At 44.4% G+C, this 18,227-nt stretch overlaps 1 protein-coding gene across 1 annotated transcript; it reads right to left on the reverse strand.

The window, feature by feature from the left end:
- Nucleotides 1-9,215: 9,215 nt before the first annotated feature.
- On the reverse strand, nt 9,216-17,132 carry Tbr1 (T-box, brain 1). The gene is made up of 6 exons (XM_004629883.1): nt 16,195-17,132; nt 15,477-15,631; nt 14,995-15,116; nt 14,241-14,399; nt 13,085-13,146; nt 9,216-10,123 (listed from the first exon to the last, which is right to left on the reverse strand). The coding sequence occupies exons 1-6, from the start codon at nt 16,884-16,886 to the stop codon at nt 9,265-9,267; spliced, it is 2,049 nt and encodes a 682-aa protein (XP_004629940.1). The 5' UTR covers nt 16,887-17,132; the 3' UTR covers nt 9,216-9,264.
- Nucleotides 17,133-18,227: the final 1,095 nt, after the last annotated feature.

The raw sequence follows: 18,227 nt of genomic DNA on the forward strand, positions 1-18,227 counted from the left end.
AACAACAAAAAAAAAAACCACTCTCAAAGAAAGATATATTTAAAAATCTCTTTCCTTCTTTTTTTTTTTGGGGGGGGGGGACGACCAGGGATTGAACTCAGGCTCTTGCTCTTGCCAGGGAAGCACTTATTCAACACTGAGCCATCTCCCCAGCCCCTAAAAAGCTCTTTCAATTGCCACTTATAATGGAAAGAACATTATAAAGAATAATCTTTCTGTTTCCAATCACCTCTTAAGAATTTATGTACTCAAGCAGATTATTAAATATGTGATTCACTCAACCTGTGTGTGGTGGCACATGCTTATAATCCCAGCACTTGGGAACCTGGCACAGGAGGAGTGAATCTGAGGCCAGCCTGGGCCTCAGAGCCAGCTTGAACTATATAACAAGATGTTGTCTCAAAAAATAAATAAAAAAGTAAAAATAAATAAGTGATGCACTCAATTTTCCTTAGTCTATTATTCTAGAAAACAAATATTAAACTGTAGTAGAGATTTAAGTGGACACTGAGGATGTTCTAAGATAATCAAATTAACACCATTGCTATGGTAATGCTTTTCGAACTAAGCCACTGTCCCTTAGAGAACCATGAAATCAACTTATTGGGTCATAGCCACAATTTCCTTTTCAACAAAATTCAATGTAAACTTTTAGAAATCAGAGTGTGTGTAATGTGGTAAAATTATTTTGTAAAATTTGTGTGTATATGCATGTACTTATTCCTCTGAAGGACACTCACTGCTCAAGTGCCAGTTCTACCCTAGCACACTTTTAATTCAAACTGTATAGAAAATCAGAGTTTCACAAAACAGCAGTTATTTAAAGCTGAAAGGTATCTGAAAGATCTAACTATAATTTCATTTTACAAATAAGGGTGGAAAATGTCATCAAATGCCTTACTTGTGTTTACTGTATTTTCTACTATCCAAATAGAGTCCAAGTTCCTTTGAGATCTGCATTTTCCATACTAAATATCCATGACACCAACTACAAATCTTTAGTCATCTCATATAAACATTACTTTGACATGGTGTATTATCACCAACTTCTTACCAAAATAGAATATTACATGCAAATTAAGTAACAATCAACCTAAAGTGTGATCCTAGTGTTAGGAAGTAAAGAATTGGGGCCAGGGAGATCGCTCAGTAGAATAAGTGCTTCCCTGGCAAGCACAATGGCCTGAGTTCAGTCCCTGGTTCCGCAAAAAAAAAAAAAAAAAAAATTACTTTCAAAGATAAAAGACTGTTAAAAGGGTTCCCCTTCAGATTACAACAGAAGACCCTGAAGGAACACACTCCTGATAGTGTTGAGGGTAGCAGAATGCCAACGGCATCAAAAATCCCTTTTCTTGATTTTATGTTCCTGTTCTCCAGACTCATCATGTCATGCTGTTATGTGTGTGTGCGTGCACACACACACACACATATACACACATTTATAATTTCAAAATTAACTCTAAAGCAAAAAGAACTGAAGATGAAATTTTAAAATGTGTGTAACTTTACATTTAAACTCCAGAAGAGAATTTTCCAAAGAAGTAGTGCAACAAAAACAGTTTTTCATGATCTGTGAGGCCTGAGGTTTCATATTTTGGGTTTTAGGTGGGGGATTGTCTGTTCATAGATATGGAAAGAAAGAGATTCAGTTAGTAAGATATAAGATATAGTATATATAGTTATATAACTATAAAATCCCCTCCTTAATGGTGTTGGTATATATACTTCATATTGCCACCTTCGAAAGGGGTTATATTAATTCTAATAAAAATTCTGTAAAATCCTTTTTATTTTTCATCATGTTAAACTTAAATTAAGGATAAATAGAACATGACTTTGTATCAGATAATTCAAAGAAAGACATAGAAAAATGCAGAATGTCAATTAAAATTCATTAGTCTGTAAGAAATACAAATAATCAAGTGAAGATTGTCAGATAATGGGTTGAACATACACATAAAACAACACTCCCAATCTTTCTCCCACCCATTCTTCCACATTACAAGTTATATATCTAGCAAATTTACTTAGCAGGAATATATTAAGAGATACCCTGTGAAAAACAGACCTGTATAAACCTATAAAATGAATGAGTGAATTAATGAATAAGCAAGCAAGCAGAAAGCCACAGAGAAAAACTGGAAGAAGGGCTAAGTGAAGGAGTTGCAGAAGCTGTACTTCTGAATCACCCAAAGGGCTAATTATGACTTAAAATAGTTAAGAGAATAACGATTAGTCTGTAATAAGGCCACTGCATTTAGTTAACAGTGCAGTGCTGAACACAGTAAGAAAGATTGTAATGTCTGCACAAATGAGGAAGTTGAATTGAATGGGATCAAAGAAAGCACTGACAAATGGATTCTAAGTACAAAAGAGATCATGGATAAATGCAGTACCTCACATAGCTAAGAATCGTATGTGTAATGAGAAATACCAGTAAGAGTTTAAAATTTTTAGGTGGTCCTTTCATAAGTACAAATATAAACAAGATAATAGAAAAGTGAATTATGAAGAGATGAACTGATTTTAGAAACATATAGGGAAAAAACAAAAAATATATTATTTAAGTATGAGTAGGGTTAAATAAAAAGGGTTATATCTGATGTTTGTCTCAAAAACTTTACAATTACTTTCAGGGAAAAGCAGAGAAGTTCAGACCTATAATAAGCAAAATGATGACTAATCTTTTTATTAGATTCAGGTTGAAAGAGGTAGCGTGAGAAAAAAAAAGAAGAGCAGATTCAAAAAAAAAGTTGTTGGCAAGAGAGTCAACAAGGGCAATATGAGTGTCAGAAAGAGAGCAGAGTTGGAGGAGGAAGGAACAAATTTGTTGAGGAGGAAGTCAGTATGTTTCTCTGACTTTCTCCAAAGGAACAAAGCAGAATGTGAGCATAAATTAAGATTGAATCCCAAAGGTAAATAAGCTCTAAGAATTATTAAGACTTAGTCATTTAAAAACTAGCAAATTAAGAGAGAAGTAGAAAACCAGGATTTTAGTTGAATAACACCTATAGCATTTCAATGGTAAGTAAACTGTAAAAAGGTAAGTCTTCATTATAATTTCTATTTTCTCACAGAAAGTGCAGAATAATAAACACTGCCATTATGTGGTAAAGCTATATACAAAAATACAGCTTTCAACTGAAAAACACCTCAGATTATAAAAGTTTTGTACTAGACACTTTTGAAACAATTTTAATTAGAAGTAATGTTTTGGACTTCGGCAAATTCCCAACTGAGAGAGCCATCTGAAATAACAGAAACCTATATAACTGAGTTCTTATAAAATGTCTGTGTTAACTGCAGAAGGCCTAAACTGAAGCTAAATAACATGAAATGTATATTTTATTAATTGAAGTTCAAAATTAAACTGAATATATATGTGATAGCTCAATACTATAAACAGAGACTAAACTAATCCAAAAAGTTATAATTTGACTACCTTACAAAGAGGTACAGGTGACTTTGTTTATTCCCACGTTAGATATAAGCAAGAAAAATATTATATTCTAATATGGTGAGAGAAAATAACACGTAGGGCTCTTGCAAGAATGAACTTTTGTTAGAGATGGCAAATGTTTGAAAGTTCCTGGGTGTGCATATTGCTATTCAAATAGTATATTTCAAATACACAACTCAAATACACATATCTGAAGCAGTAGTGCCTTCTATCAACCTTCAAAGGCTGACTTACATGTACTCAAAAATGGCAGCCCAGTCAGCAGTGACATCAGATCTAGAAATGATGTGGCCTGTATAGTGTGCAGTGGAGTGCAGTGTTCTACTTGTTTGCAATGGTTTTATTTTTCGACTAGTTTTTATCACACTTGGCACGAACAAGGGAACATGTGCTTTGCTAAATTTGAACTTTTAAGATGAAACTGAATTAACTGAGAACCAAAAAATTGCTTCTGAATTTTCCTAAGATTGAAAAATGCCTTTCCTTTCATACTAGGAATGGCAAAATAAATGAAAACTACATCTTGAAAGTTTAAATGTGAGTTAGAAAGACCATATAGTTTAAGAACACTGTTGACTCTTTTCTTTTAGGCACCTGAAATAAGACCAAATGAAAAATTTTTCCCATACAGTATACTTTTGCTAACAGAGATATACTAACCCTAAACCTATATAGACCTATTAGAAACACCAAACCCAATAAAAGATTTGTTTTATTTTTGCAGAAAGTGTAATTTGGCATTTCTTAAAAATATAATCATCAAAATATAGTCATGTCTTGCTCTGTATGTAACTTAATCCCATAATTTTTTTCTCTATTAATAGTGTTGGGAGCAAAATAAATGTATTGGCTAAAACAGTAAGAGGCATATCTCTAAAGATGCTCTTCCTATTGAAATTTCCTCTTACATTTTATAAAAGATATGCAATGATAGCCAAATATAAAGCTTTGTATAAGAAACAAATTCCCCGTTGTGAAGGTATTTTTAAAGAGTTGAAGTCCAAAATAATTTTAAAACACAATTCAAGTTATAAATTGTAAAATATGTTTATAAGGAATCTAGTGATAAGAGGTCAAACAACCTGAATGAAGCAGCTTGTGGTGCAAGCTTCATTGCATTAATAATGTCACAGTTAGTATGTTTATTAAATTAAATACTACCAGCAAGGGTCTTCTAAATGCCATGTTCCTAATACTGGATTACATATTTATTTCAGAGTTAACATAGTAAGAAGGGGAGCTATCACTAGAAGGTCTATTAAGCCATAGGTGGGTTTTTTTTTTTTTTCCCATTGCTTTAATGGAACTATTCAAATCAAAATTTTCACGCCATGCCTTGAACACCGCTACAAACCATACTGTGGGTGTAAAATACATGCAAGGCAGATATAATCAGCTCCAATGAGACCAATGACTTGTACACCATCAAGTTTACTTTATTGTGAAAGCAATGAGGTTTTCTTTCAAATGAACGTATTTGTAAGTGTGTGGCAACCTAAATACAAGCCGAAAATGGGAACCAAGAAGACATATAATTCTCAAAGCTGAAAGAAACCACAAATAACGCAATGCCTAAAATCTTGCCCTGTTTGTCCAGCTGTTGTGAGTGCCTCATCTTGTTCTGACAAAGTAAAGCTCTTCGTTAACATGGACCATTCACATAGACTCAGGTGGCCTAAAGTCTCTGCTAGCATACCAGAGCAAACTAAGCATTTCTAAAATTGTAGGCCTCAAAGTTACTGAGGACTTCAGACACCAGCTTGTCTACTGGGTCTTCCAAAGGAACCTAAATAAGTGTTGTTCAATACAAAATCTTAAGTCCTACTCTTTTTTCTGTGTCTACGTGACAACTTACAGCCACACACACGAAGGTGCCGCCCTTCAGGGCCCACAGAATGTTTTATAAAATGATTCCTAAATTGAACACCTCGGCCCAAGGAGCGCGTTTTAAATTCTCTGGAAACATAAACGGCCTCAAAGTCAGCAACGCTGTTGTTCCTCACCTGCTTCGTGGCCACCCTTTCAAGACTCAGGGCCAAAGAAGTAAGAGTGGCATGCTCCCGCGCCAACCAGCACTGTGGGCGGCACGAGGCCCGGGCTCGGAGCCCCGCGGGTCCCGCAGGGCTACCGGTCGGAGCTGGGCCGCGGAACTTGGGTTCTTAAGAGCAGTCCGAATTGGAGGCCAGCAGGTCGGTCAGCGCGGGCCGGCCCAGAGGGCTGCTGGGTGCAGGCCCCGCGGTCGCCAGGCCCGGCGCGGCCCACGGGAGCAGCAGAGCCCGGCCGGGCCCACACGTCTGGCTGCGGACCCCGCGCCGCCTGCCCGAGGAAAGATGGCGCGGGCCGCGTGCGGCGGCAGGAAGGCGCGAGCCGGCGGGAAGCGCTCCCCGCGTGCTCGCCTTCTTTCTCCTTTGTCCTTCTTGCAGGTGTTCGGCCCGAACCGCACCTCTACGTGCTCAGACCCGGCTCGCCCGCCGCCTGCCCTCGACGTCCCCTGGGCCGCGCAGACCACAGCCCCGGCCGGCCGCGGCCGCATTGGCCTTCGACCCCGGCGGGGCGCCTAGCCGACGCCGGCCTCGCGGGCGCCAGGAGACGGGTCTCGCGGGAGCGTGTTTCGCGGGCCCGGAAGCGCACGCGCTGCCCCCGAGGGGAGCGCGTGGCTGCACATTTACCTCACGCTGACTCAGTCCACACAGCAGATGGTGGCAGCGCTGCAAGGGAAACGACCTCCCCCATTTTTTTTCCGCGCTTCCTAATAGCAGCTAACGCGCGTCTCAGTACAAGGCACTACGTTCCTGTGAAATCAGTCTAGCCTCGGCTGCTAGGAGCTTCGTGCACGCACACGACACCGACTCCTCGGCTCGCGGGGACCCTGCCCCGAGGCCCGCGCGGCGCCGCAAGCTGCAGGCCTGGCCGGGCCGGCGCCCGTGCCCTGACCTCACGCCCCGGCCCCGCGCTCCGGGCTTCGCGCCAGCGCCGCCTCGGGGCCGTAGGGGGCGGTGGGTCAGGGCCGCGGGCGGGGCGAGAGCTACTGCACGACGCCCCGCGCCGCTCCGCGCGCTAGGTGCACAGTGCTTTGTACTTTGCGTCCTCTTTAGTTCTTAGATGTGGGCAGAGAGAAGGAAACACAAAGGAAAATCAGTTATCGCTTTTCTGCGTGGCAGGCAAAACTCCACGAAACGCCGTCTAGTGGTGGAATTGCCCAGGGAAGCCTAGTCATTTTCATTCTCCCTCTAATTTTTATTTTCATTAGAACTTCGACGCCTCTTTACATCTGTCAAACTGCAAAAGGGGCATAGGACAGTCTCTAGGTGGTGGTAAATATAGACCCATAACTTGAGCCCTACCCAGATTAATCAAGAATGTTAGACTATTTTCTACCTCTATCCTAAATCGCCGTTCTTTGGAAACAAAAAGTACCTAAAAATCGCTTCTAAAGGCAGAAGGTGAAGGCAGAGTTCTCCTGACACCATCTCTGGTGCAGCGCTCCGGGATGAAATTCCCCTTTTCTGCATTTATTTTCAAGGGGTGGGGAATCTGGTTTGAATAGGATTGACCCAAGGGATTCCACCATAGAGGGATAGATTAGCGACCTCCAGGTCGCTCCCAAAGTAAATTTTAATCTCAGAGTTTCAAACTAGTCATTCCACTAGATTTTTCTACAGATCTTTGTCCCTACACAATTCGCCGAAATCACTCAAGAAATGTAGGCCATTTTGTTTGCATTTACAGACTCCACTCACCTCCAAGGCCTCCTGGTAAAACCACAATTTTCGACATCTGCGGTCAACAGACTATCCTGACTCGCTTTAAAATTGCACCCTACCCTCGCCTGCCGCCTCCTGCTTCCCACCTTTCTTTGTGAAATATAAAGGAATTCTTAACTTCTTCTATAAAGACTTTACTTTTCCTGTTCGAATCATTTCCAACTTCAGAGAGATATGAAGGAAGTGCATATGTTTTCCTAGAAAAAAAATGAGCGCAGTAAGGAGAAACTTGACTCATAGAGACCTAAATAAGTGTAAATAAAAAGGAAAAGGCAACTCGTGATAGTGCTAGAAAAGGAATTCAAGGCAGAAACAGGAGGTGGTTCCCATTAAACACATTGTCCTGTATCAGAGTGGGGACAAGCTAGCCTTCCTTACTCCTTAAAAGCAATCAACTATAATAATTAAATTATTTTCAAACTGTAAACTGCTTTCAAACACCATAGTTAGCGTTTTACCAGGTTTATTTTACTTGTTATACACAGACAATACAAACGAGCAAAAAACAAAACGTTTCTCAATGGAGTGTGTACTTGTATAAATTATTCAGTTCACAGACAAAACAAAACAAATATAAAAATCACAACATTTGATTTACAGAAGAGCCAAAATATACACACGTTTAGACCCTGAATTCCTATTAGGAAAAACTTCCCCCGTGGACTGGAATCTAGATTGAATATTGTGTATGATGCATATTTCACATTAATTTTAAGATACAAAAAAGTATGCTTGCTACACAACATTAGAAATCCTACTAATCTATTTCCAGGGGGCTTAATGTGCCTTATCAAAGATAACAAGACTTAGAGGGGGAAAATCAGTCTTACTTGCATTAATGCTAGTGTTTTCCCAAGGAAGTCAAATTTCAGCTGTTTCTAAGTGGGGGAATATCATTTTCAAAACTAAAATGCAGTAAAATATACAACTCACACAATTCATCTTCACTAGACTACACTATAGTTACCAACAATTCAGTCATCTATATCATTAGTAGAGTATTCATTACAAAGATTTACAGCATATAAAGGTGGAGGGGGGGACTGAAAAGATATTCAGAAACAGTTTGTCAGCATATTTGGCACCTGCACAGACCAGTAATGGATTTGGCACTTTGGGGAAAAACAAATAAGGCAAAATAATATTGCTGATGTCGAGCTATTCTATTCAGAAGGAAGGGAGGAAAACATACAACTCCAGTTAACTTTGCTTTGCAGGCACCATGCCACTTAATCGACTTGCCTATGAACAGACACCTATCCTTTACAGGTGTTTGGGTGGATTCTCCTTAGGTATTTGTGTGCACTAGGGCACCTGGTTATTATGTCATGCAACTAATTGAGGAGAAGTGAGAAAACCATCACTATGGAGTATTTCATGTTTCCAGAGCCTCTTAGACTATTTTTAATTATCTCACACAAAAATAGAAAGGAGAAAGAATGAGAAGAAAAAAGAAAAGCAAAGAAGGGAAAGGAATAAAAAGGTTAAGCATGAACTGGTTTTGTGCCTTAACGATGAGAATAAAAACTAGCCATTCGTTACAATAAATTAACACTATGTACAATCATTTCACAGGCTTTGTTCCACTAAAATTATTAGTATCCCTACCATCCATCCATCCATCCATCCACTCGGGGATAAGAAAGGACGCGCTGGGTGGGTCCAGGTTCTAGAGTCAACGTCTTATGGTTAATGGAGAGGCCGAGACAAGGCGGGTCGGAATCGCTGCTGCCTGACAGGTCTGCCCAGGTCTCCTAAGGGTGAGGAGTTTCCTTACAAGAAAGAGAAGGAGGGGGTGAGAAAAAGATGAAGGCAGGAGGATGTGTTAGGAGAGTACGTTGGAAACCCAAAGGTCTACAGCAAAGTTGAAGGACGGTGCGCTAACTGCAGAGACGGCTGTGCAAAGAGGTTAACCCCAGGGAGGGCGACCCGCGCGCATCGCTGCAGACGGTCGCCGAGGGTCAAACGCAACAACGCGAGGGCGCGCGAGGGGGCCTGGGCGCGGGAGCGGGGCGCGGGGAAGCGGCGTCGGCGGGCGGCCTAGCTGTGCGAGTAGAAGCCGTAGTAGCCGCCTAGGTCCTTGGCGCAGGTCTTCTCGCAGTCCCGCTGGGCCAGCACCTCGCTCTTGAGCGGGGACGAGCTCTCGGACACCGGCGTGTCCGCGGGGGAGATCCGCCTCCGCTTGGCCTGCTCGTAAATCCCCGAGTCGCTCGAGTCGATGGACTTGATGGACGAGGGCGTCTCGATCCAGCTGGAGTCGGACAGGTCCTTGGGCTTGGCGTCCTCGGCGGCGCCCGGCGGCAGCGGCGAGCGCTCGGCCGCCAGGCCCTCGGCCTCCTCGCCCAGGTAGGGGTTGGCGCCGGCCATGCGCGCGGCGGCCGCGGCGCTGTTGGGCCAGCAGGGCAGCACGGAGCCCGACTTGGCGCCGCAGTACTGCGGGGGGCTGCGCGCACCCCAGCCCGACGGGTCGGCGTAGTAGCCGAGCGGGCGGCCGGTGCAGCCCGCGGCCTGCAGCGGCAGCGCCTTCACACCCGCCGCCGCGTACGACAGCAGCGTGGCCGCGTTGCCCGCGAAGTCCGTGGCCGTGTCGTAGGCCGAGGCCGCGAAGTCCAGCCGGTTGTTGGCGGGCGTCACGAACCAGCGCTGAGGCGACGGCGCGCCGGGGTCCTCGGCCTGCTGCGGGGACAGCAGCCCGTTGGTGTGCGGCACGCTGCGGTCTGTGCCCGGCCCGGGGCCCGCGCCCGCGCCCGGGTGGAAGCGGGCCTTGGCGTAGTTGCTCACGAACTGGTCCTGCAGGAAAGAGCCGGCCATGGCGTAGCGGGCACCGGGCACAATCTGCGAACGCGGAGAGTCATTGGGCGATGGGGTCAAGCGGTCCATGTCGCAGCCCGTGTAGATCCTGCGAGGGAGGGAGAAAGAAAGAACCCAGGCGTGGCGCGGACGTAGGCACCTGTAGGGCGCTGCAGGGGAAGCCACCTCCATGGGCACCCACCCCCACTCCTTCCATCTGTAACTCGCACTTGCCATACAGGGATGGAGAGTACAAAAGGTCACAGACCTGCGTGTTAACCAACAGAAATAGTGGGATCACAAAAGGGGCCAAGCAGGACACAGAGCATCCAGTGGAAGGCTTCCTTCCCTCTTCCCAAGATCTCTTGTGAAGTACAGGTCCCCAGAGAGGAGCGCAGCTAGGGTTTGTGCCCTGCGCCTGCAGCTCAGGTACACACATTGAAGCAGAGGCCCAGTGGGCCTTTCCTTTGTGATGGGTTTCTGAGCAAAATTTCTAACCAAGGTACCCGCTGTCTGCACCCTTTTAAGACCTCTTGTGTCCATTTGATTGTACAAATGATTTCTCTGCTCATTTTTAGAATGGGGGCTGGAGGTGCACACTTCCAGATAAGTATTGCCCAAAGGCCAGCCTTCAGAAAGCCACTGGAGATCTCCTAGGTACTTTTCCCATTGTTCCCCATTCGTGAGCCTTTAACCCCCACCTCTATCCATGCAAGCAAACAAGAGTTGTTTGGAAACAGTCATCAATCAATAATTTGGAGGGAAAGTGTTGGGGGTTGAACCCAAGACCTTACAGCATGCTAAACAAGTTCATCACTACAACTCCAGCTCCAATAAAATTCTTTAAAACATAGTCTTTATTCTCACTTTCTCTATCCAGCTTTTCATGCATTATTGGCAAAAATTAAGGGCACATTCTTAGAGTAATTCTCAATCTCCTCTTAGCAATCTATGACTAACCTTAATGGAGCTGATAGGTGCCAGGTACTATTGTCTGTGGGGTTGTACAGATAGAAACTTACTTTACTCACAAAGTCCTTTCAGGTCCTATTATTATCTTATTCTATTAATGAGGAAAGTGAGGCAAGGTTAAATAACTTGTCCAATCACCAAAAGGAATTGTGTTCTTGGGAATTACCTTAGATAAAATAAAAATTAACTTTAGGCCCTGAGCCTAGAAAAATCCCATTAGAATGGAGAGGGAACCAGGGATTGGATGAAGATTATAAGTGTTTTCTCATACACATACACACATGTTTCCCTTTTTATTTAACTCACACATAAGTGTTTTAATCTTTAGTCAACAGACTGTTTTGAAGGAGAGCCTCAGTCTTGTCAGACCTTAATCCTTTAGGAAGGAGATTCCCTGGTGAGTGGCCAAGCAACCTCCTAGTACCCCCTGAACTCATGCCTCTCTTTATTTCTCCAAAACCAAGCCATTCCCAAATAACTAACATAAAAGAGGGAAGAGTGTCAAAACCACTCAACTCTTCCCTATCCTTTAAAAGCCCAAGGTACTTTTTGTATAGATAGATTTTTTTATGAAAAATGTATAGTGATTTTAAAAAGGGAGGTGGCGTTTCCAAGAGAAGCCACGCAGAAGAGAAGCAGATGAGAGTTGTTCAGGTGCATTCTACCTGCGACATGAAATCTTCCTCCTGGAATTTAATTCCAGTTTCAAATGAGAGTAGTCAAGGGAGGCAGGAAGGGAACATAACTAGCAAGTTACAAATATCTCCTCTGTTAACCACCACAATATTTTTAAAAGGTAAAAAGCGGTCTGTAACAGATACAGTTTAGATGCCCAGCCAGGTCCCAACCCACATGAGATTACTGAATTGATTCATGCAAATAAAATGCTTTTGAACAGATGTTCACAGCAGAATTAAAAGCTCAAAATCTATAGGACTCCTCTCCAACATCTCTGGTCTCTTTGGCCGAATTCTTTCCACTGTGCTGGGCCCAACTTTTCATGACAATAGTCAAGCTTGTATTCCAGAAAATCATGCTGAGGAGGTTTACTTCCCTTTACTTCCCTTGAACTATTTTTGAGGGATATATAGTCAGGATATCAATGACTCTCCATTCAGTTTGCTATAAAATACCAATTGGAAGATGAATATCTACCTGGAGATTTAATAGAGGCAGCCACCTGACTTTCCACACATTTAATGTAGTCAAAGATAGCTTCGACTTTTGAACTCTACTCCAAGCACTCACTCAAAACCATGAACCCTTCTCTTTTACAGTCAGAAAAGGTGGACAAACTCCCACAAACTGGATTTACATTTTGCTGTGTAACACTATCTGAACTGTTAGGTACCATGACTGGCCCTAACTGAAAGTCCCAGATAAAGCCCAGAAACATTCAGTTTACACTTACTACTGCCCACAGAAAATAGCCTTGTGCTAGAAAACAGAGATAGATGAGGGAGATCTGAATAAAAGAAATTAATATTTAATTAAAATACAGATGCAAAAGATTAGAGAAAATAGTCTTCTTAAGTTTATAAATAATAGATAGCAACAGTATCTTAGTCCTTTCCAAAGCCTGAAATCACTGTCACAGTGGTTCTGCTCATGAAATCTCCTGTGATGGGTGCACATTTTTATTCAGTCCACAGTAAACTTGCACAGGAAATGCTATTTCACAAAACTTGGAAATGGGTAAATAAAAGTCGCATATGCCAAGGAGACTGCAACAACTGCCAGAGCCACATGCACTTTCAGGCAGAATTGCCCGTTTCAGACACAGACAATCTGAGCTGAGCATCTGCAGCGCCACATACGACACTCGAATGGGAACCGGGGCAGCTTCCCCAGCCAGCCAGCCCCAGAGGCCGCCAACAACTTTGTAATTCTCAGGAAAGCTAAACATAGACAGAGGAAATCTTTGACCAAACCCAAATACCAAGCCACAAGGTCATCAGAGAGGAAAAACAAAATGGGGTGGGTGGGCTCTAACAACTCTGTCCTTATGCACTTTTGCTTCCAAAAGACACAACAATCCACCCTTGACCTAAAGGTCAATTCTACAACTATTTAAGAAGGAACAGGCAAAATTACTTACGTGTCATAATTATCCCGAAATCCTTTTGCAAAGGGGTTGTGATCTATTTTCAGTTGTGTGATCTAGGAAAGAAAAAAAATGATGACTGTAATCTCACCTCCTATATAGCAAGTTTGTATGCTTACAACTTTATCATCTATCACTTCTTACAGGGGCTCACAGCCTACATTTTCATTTATTACCGATATTTTCCTAACTGAAACATTTCAGAAAATAGATGAAAAGGAAAAAAAGTGAAAGCATCATAAAACTTCTGAGGAATGTATTTAAATTAATGGTGCCAAAAACTAAAGTATCACTTTCAATGATCTCAATCTATGTTCTAAATTGGCTCAAACTCACAGTTTAAAAATACTTATTACAATGCACAAACAGAAATTGTTAAGGGGAACTTGAATTCACCTCCAAATGCTGCCTATTTTTTAGTTTTTTGCTATAATTTAAGGTTAATTGCTTCTGCTTCAAATTCTGAGGATCCAGCAATAGTATCTCAAAATCAGGTTTGAGTTAAATGTTTTCATTTTTGGTATTTTCCAATGATAATAACAAACACAAGAATCTCTATCACTACTAATAGCCCAGTTAGCCACTAACATCAGTTTTTGCAAACATGTAAATAATGATGAAGCTCAAAACTCCTTAGTTCCCAGGAACTTGACTTATTGTAATATATATATATATATATATATATATATATATATTCTTTCTGATACCTCAGAACGGTAATAATGTTTGTTCATTTCACTTATCAATTCTGAGACTTTTAAAGACATTTTTTAGTTCCCAAGCCTTGCTAAGAATAAAATACAGGAAGATCTGCTTCTTTTGAAAGAGGGTCGTCTAAGAATTTTAATTTGTTCTACTTGGAAGACTAACTTAAGTCTTCCAAAACAAGAGGCCCCAGAAATCCTAGCCACATCACAGCTGGGCTGGGTGACCCATGTGTGTGTGGGGGGGGTGGCAAATGGGAAACCTTTCCCCCACCAGGTCGGTTTTGAGGGAAGGTGCCTAGTAGGTTCCTAGCCCTATACTCCGAATGCTCCAGCTGTTGCAGATGTTAATGCCGCTAGCGCCCCAGAGTCCCAGAGGGTCCTGAGACCGAGAGTACGAAAGGAGTCTGCACAGCCCGCAGCGCGCCCAGCCCCGGCCTCCTTACATCGGTGTTCTGGTAGGCGGTGACAGCTATGAACTGAGTCTCCGGGAAGGTGAAGGTCTGCACGCGGCCCGGCTGGCTGGTGTCCTCCGTGCCGTCCTCGTTCACTTCCACCACATGCAGGCGAGGCTGGTACTTATGCAAGGACTGTAAAACCACCATCTGTCCGGCGAGGAGAAAGGAGAACGGCGGGCGGCGCGTTAACGCTCGGTCTCTGTCGCGTGGCTCAGGGCTGCTGTCCTCGCCTAGGGCCGAGTCACAAACGCGGAAGCCCGCAGCCCCAATTTCTGTCCCCAGGACTCGCCTGGGTGCGGACCGACTGGCCCTCGCACCTCTAGAAGCGAGGATTCTCTGGGCACCGGAGAAAAACCAAACCCATCGCCTTTCCTCGGGCCTTGTATAGTTCCTAAATTTTCCTTTTCTGAGGAACAAAGATTTTCTGGAATCTGCAGATCTGGGGGGTTTCCTTTCATTTGCACTTAGGAAAGTTGGAAACTTGGACTTGAGCAGAGGGGGCGGGGGCGGGGTAGGTGCAACTCTACAGATAGAATATAATTTTGGTGAGTGGAAATATAAAAATTTAAAGTGTTTTTAATAATCAAAGAAAGTACCTAGCTTCAATTGGCCTTTTTAAATTGGTGAAAGCAGTGTGTGTGTGTGTGTGTGTGTGTGTGCGCGCGCGCGTGCGCGCGTTTGTGTGTGTGTATGTGTGAGAGAGAGAGAGAGAGACTGAGAGAGGAGCCCTTGAGCCACTGACCTGCCCATTGTTGTTTGAAGCTCCTTTGTTGTTCGTAAGTTTTAATTTTCCGAAAGAGATTTCTTGGCGCATCCAGTGCGCCCCAGTGTTGGGGGAATCCGGATGCATATAGACCCGATTTCCTAGAGAAAGAAATACGTTGTTTATATAAACGCGGGCCATTGCCCAGTCCCAACTCCTCAGCATGCAGCGCGCGCGCGCGCACACACACACACACACACACACACCTTACTCCAGTGTGAGGCCCATTAGCTGGGCTTTTTTAGATCGTGCTTTCTTCCTATTACTGGGGATGATTAAAATAGCTTTTGCATAATCCTCCCCCTTCTCACGTTCAGTCTGTTCCCTTGTCCCTCTTGTCTCCTTTAAGAAGTCATTGGCCCGATCGTTTTAAAAGTCGTTCATGCCAGTCCACAAAGGCTTTAATTAATCATTCTCACCTAAATAAGTGTCAAGAAAACGTGTTAATTGGAAGGACTTGCCTTGCACATTGGTGTCCGCTTTGCCGCAAGGAACCCATTTGCCTCCTTGAAACCTCCAGTGATTGGGATCCGCCAAAATCACATCCACAAAAATATTGTAATGAGCCGTGGGATCCAGACCAGAAATGTTAAAACTTAAAAAAGGAAACATGCGCCTGTTTAAAGTAAGGGGGGAAGAAAACAAGGGAAAAAAAGAAAATATATGTTAAAGATCAAATGCTAGAAGCGGGGCGCCAGAAGCAAAGCAAAACTTGTTCTCCAAGCACAGATGAACGGATGCTCGCCGGTCTAGAAAAGCTGTGGTAGGAGAGGGAAAGAAGTGGGACCGAAGTCGGGGAGAGCAGCGAGAGAGCTGGAGTGGGGGTCGCAGGTACCGCCGCTCAGGTGGAGAGCGAGGTCGGCGACCTGCGTCGCCACTTGTCCGCAATTACGGGCTGCTGCGTCCCTCCCTTCCCCGCAGCCGGCCGGCGCTCTTCCTCCAGCTCACCTTTCTCCGGCCACTGACTGGCTCTCCAACCGCGTTGGTACAGCGGCTTCCCTTTACCATTATCACCTTGACGGTTATCCCTTTCACTTTCCCCTCTTCCAAAACTAGCCAACTCCAGGGCGCCCCAGAGCGCCTTCCACTCCGCTCCCGACCCCAAATCGTCGCTGCCGCGGCGGTGACAACCTGAGCGGGCCATGTCTGGACCAGCGGCAGCCCAGAATGTAGCATTACCTTCCCTGTTTGGTGATGATCATCTCCGTTTGGTGCCGGTGAAATTTCAGCCAAAGGGGCCTGTTGCACAGGTACACCTGCGCTTTGCCAGGCACCAGCCCCGGCTGGGTGGAGGAGAACTGGTAGAACGGGGCTCCTTGGTAGGAGTGGCCGTATTGCTGCGGGTAGGGGTAGCCGGCCGTGGGGTAGCCCTGCGGCGAGGAGTTGGACAGGAGGCTGTTGTAGGCTCCGTTGGTGATCACCGGGTGGTGGGCCATGTAGCGGCTGGGGCTGCCGATGGAGAAGGCGGGGTGTGCCGGTCCGTGCTGGCCGGGGTACGGGAACATGGCACTGGGAGCAGTGGCCGCAGACTGTGGCTGGCTGGACTGAGAGAGGAGGTAGCGATCTGCAGCAGAGCCATCGAAACTGTGACGAAGCTCAGAGACCCCGTCCAAGACAGGAGAGAGTTTACTTCTCTGGACGTCCCCTGGTGAGTCCTTGGAGTCAGGAAAATTGTCTGTATCTGACTGATTCGTCATCCCCCTGGTAATTTTTTTCAAAGGTGAACTTCTCTCCAGGTTGTCAGTGGTCGAGATAATGGGATGATCATGCAAGACAAGCTCAGATCCGCCTGAATGTGGGTAGCTGCTGCTCACATTGAGAAATTTCTTGGAGAGCATGATAGAAGGAGAAAGGCAATGCTCCAGCTGCATAGCTCTAGAACCTGAACGCTCGCCCTCCCGTCCCTGGTTTTTAAAGTCCTATTTATCATAAACTAGAAATCCACAGACCCCCTCACTAGACAGAAAGCACTTCAACCAGCAAATGCTCCTCAAAGGTTTGATTTACTTTTTTTTTTTCCCTGGGAGAAGAGATTGGCCAATTGACACTATGCAGCAATCAGAAAAGGCTCACTTTTGATCTCGCTGCTTGTGCAGCCGATGAAACGGCTCCTGCCATTGGTTAACTGCTGACAGTAATTTAATTAGATAGACATTAATTAGGATAATCACCTGGCTCCTGGTCGCGACGATCACGGCAAATTGAAGGGGATGATTTTATTGTTGGCTTGGGGGGTGGGGAATGTGTGGTTTAAGTGAGCTCTGTTGTGTCACCTTTAAGCTTTGTGACCACTGCTTTAGGAAGATTCAAAGATGTACAATTTACTAAACATTTTCCCTACCTTCCTCCTTCCCCCCTTTTGAGCAGAGGGGTGGAGGAGGGAATTCGATGATGCTAGGAGACTTTTCAGATCTGAATGAGCCAAATATTCAGTTGAATGTAACGATTTCAAGTGCAAAGTATACAAAGCGCGAGCCGGTGGCCTCTTCTCGCCCTGTGAAAGTTCCAGAGTCTGCCTTTTCCAGTCAATACAGAAGCACACAACACCTGAACCGGTGCTTGTGAGCAGGTCCTACGTGTCCTTGACACCCCGACTCCATCCCCCACCCTTAAAACTACATACAGACACAAATAAATCACTGCCTCTGAGAGTCACAGTGATGAGCTGGAGGAGGGGAGAAGTGGGGATGAGAAGCAGCAACTCACCCACCCATCCACCCACCTCGGGAAGGTGGTTCGATTTCTTGGTGGAGCACAGAAACAGTAACAATCTATGATCTCCTTTTTAAGTTTTGAAATAATCATAAGCTGTTGGCCTGAAGTGCTTTAATGTATTTGCAGTGATGTTTACCGGGTCTTTACTAAATATTTTATCAGCGAACTTGGTCGCAGATTATTCGAAGAGCATCTAACTGTGGGTGGGCACTATGCAGCTTTCCAGTCCCACTGTACTCCTTCTCTCAAAGGTACTGACTTAGCGACAGGTTCAAAAGCCTGGCTAGGAAAAGCGAGGGCTGAATCCCCGGTGCAAAGGGATTCTCCAGAAGCGCTGATCTGGGGAGACAGAGTGGAAGTGGTATCAAGGCAGTGATCTTACTGAATACTCTCTCTCTCTCTCTCTCTCTCTCTCTCTCTCTCTCTCTCTCTCTCTGTGTGTGTGTGTGTGTGTGTGTGTGTGTGTGTGTGTGTGTGTATGATGTTTATATAATCTG

This window comes from Octodon degus, unplaced genomic scaffold, assembly GCF_000260255.1.
Source record: "Octodon degus isolate 3935 unplaced genomic scaffold, OctDeg1.0 scaffold00032, whole genome shotgun sequence".
Taxonomy (NCBI): domain Eukaryota; kingdom Metazoa; phylum Chordata; class Mammalia; order Rodentia; family Octodontidae; genus Octodon; species Octodon degus.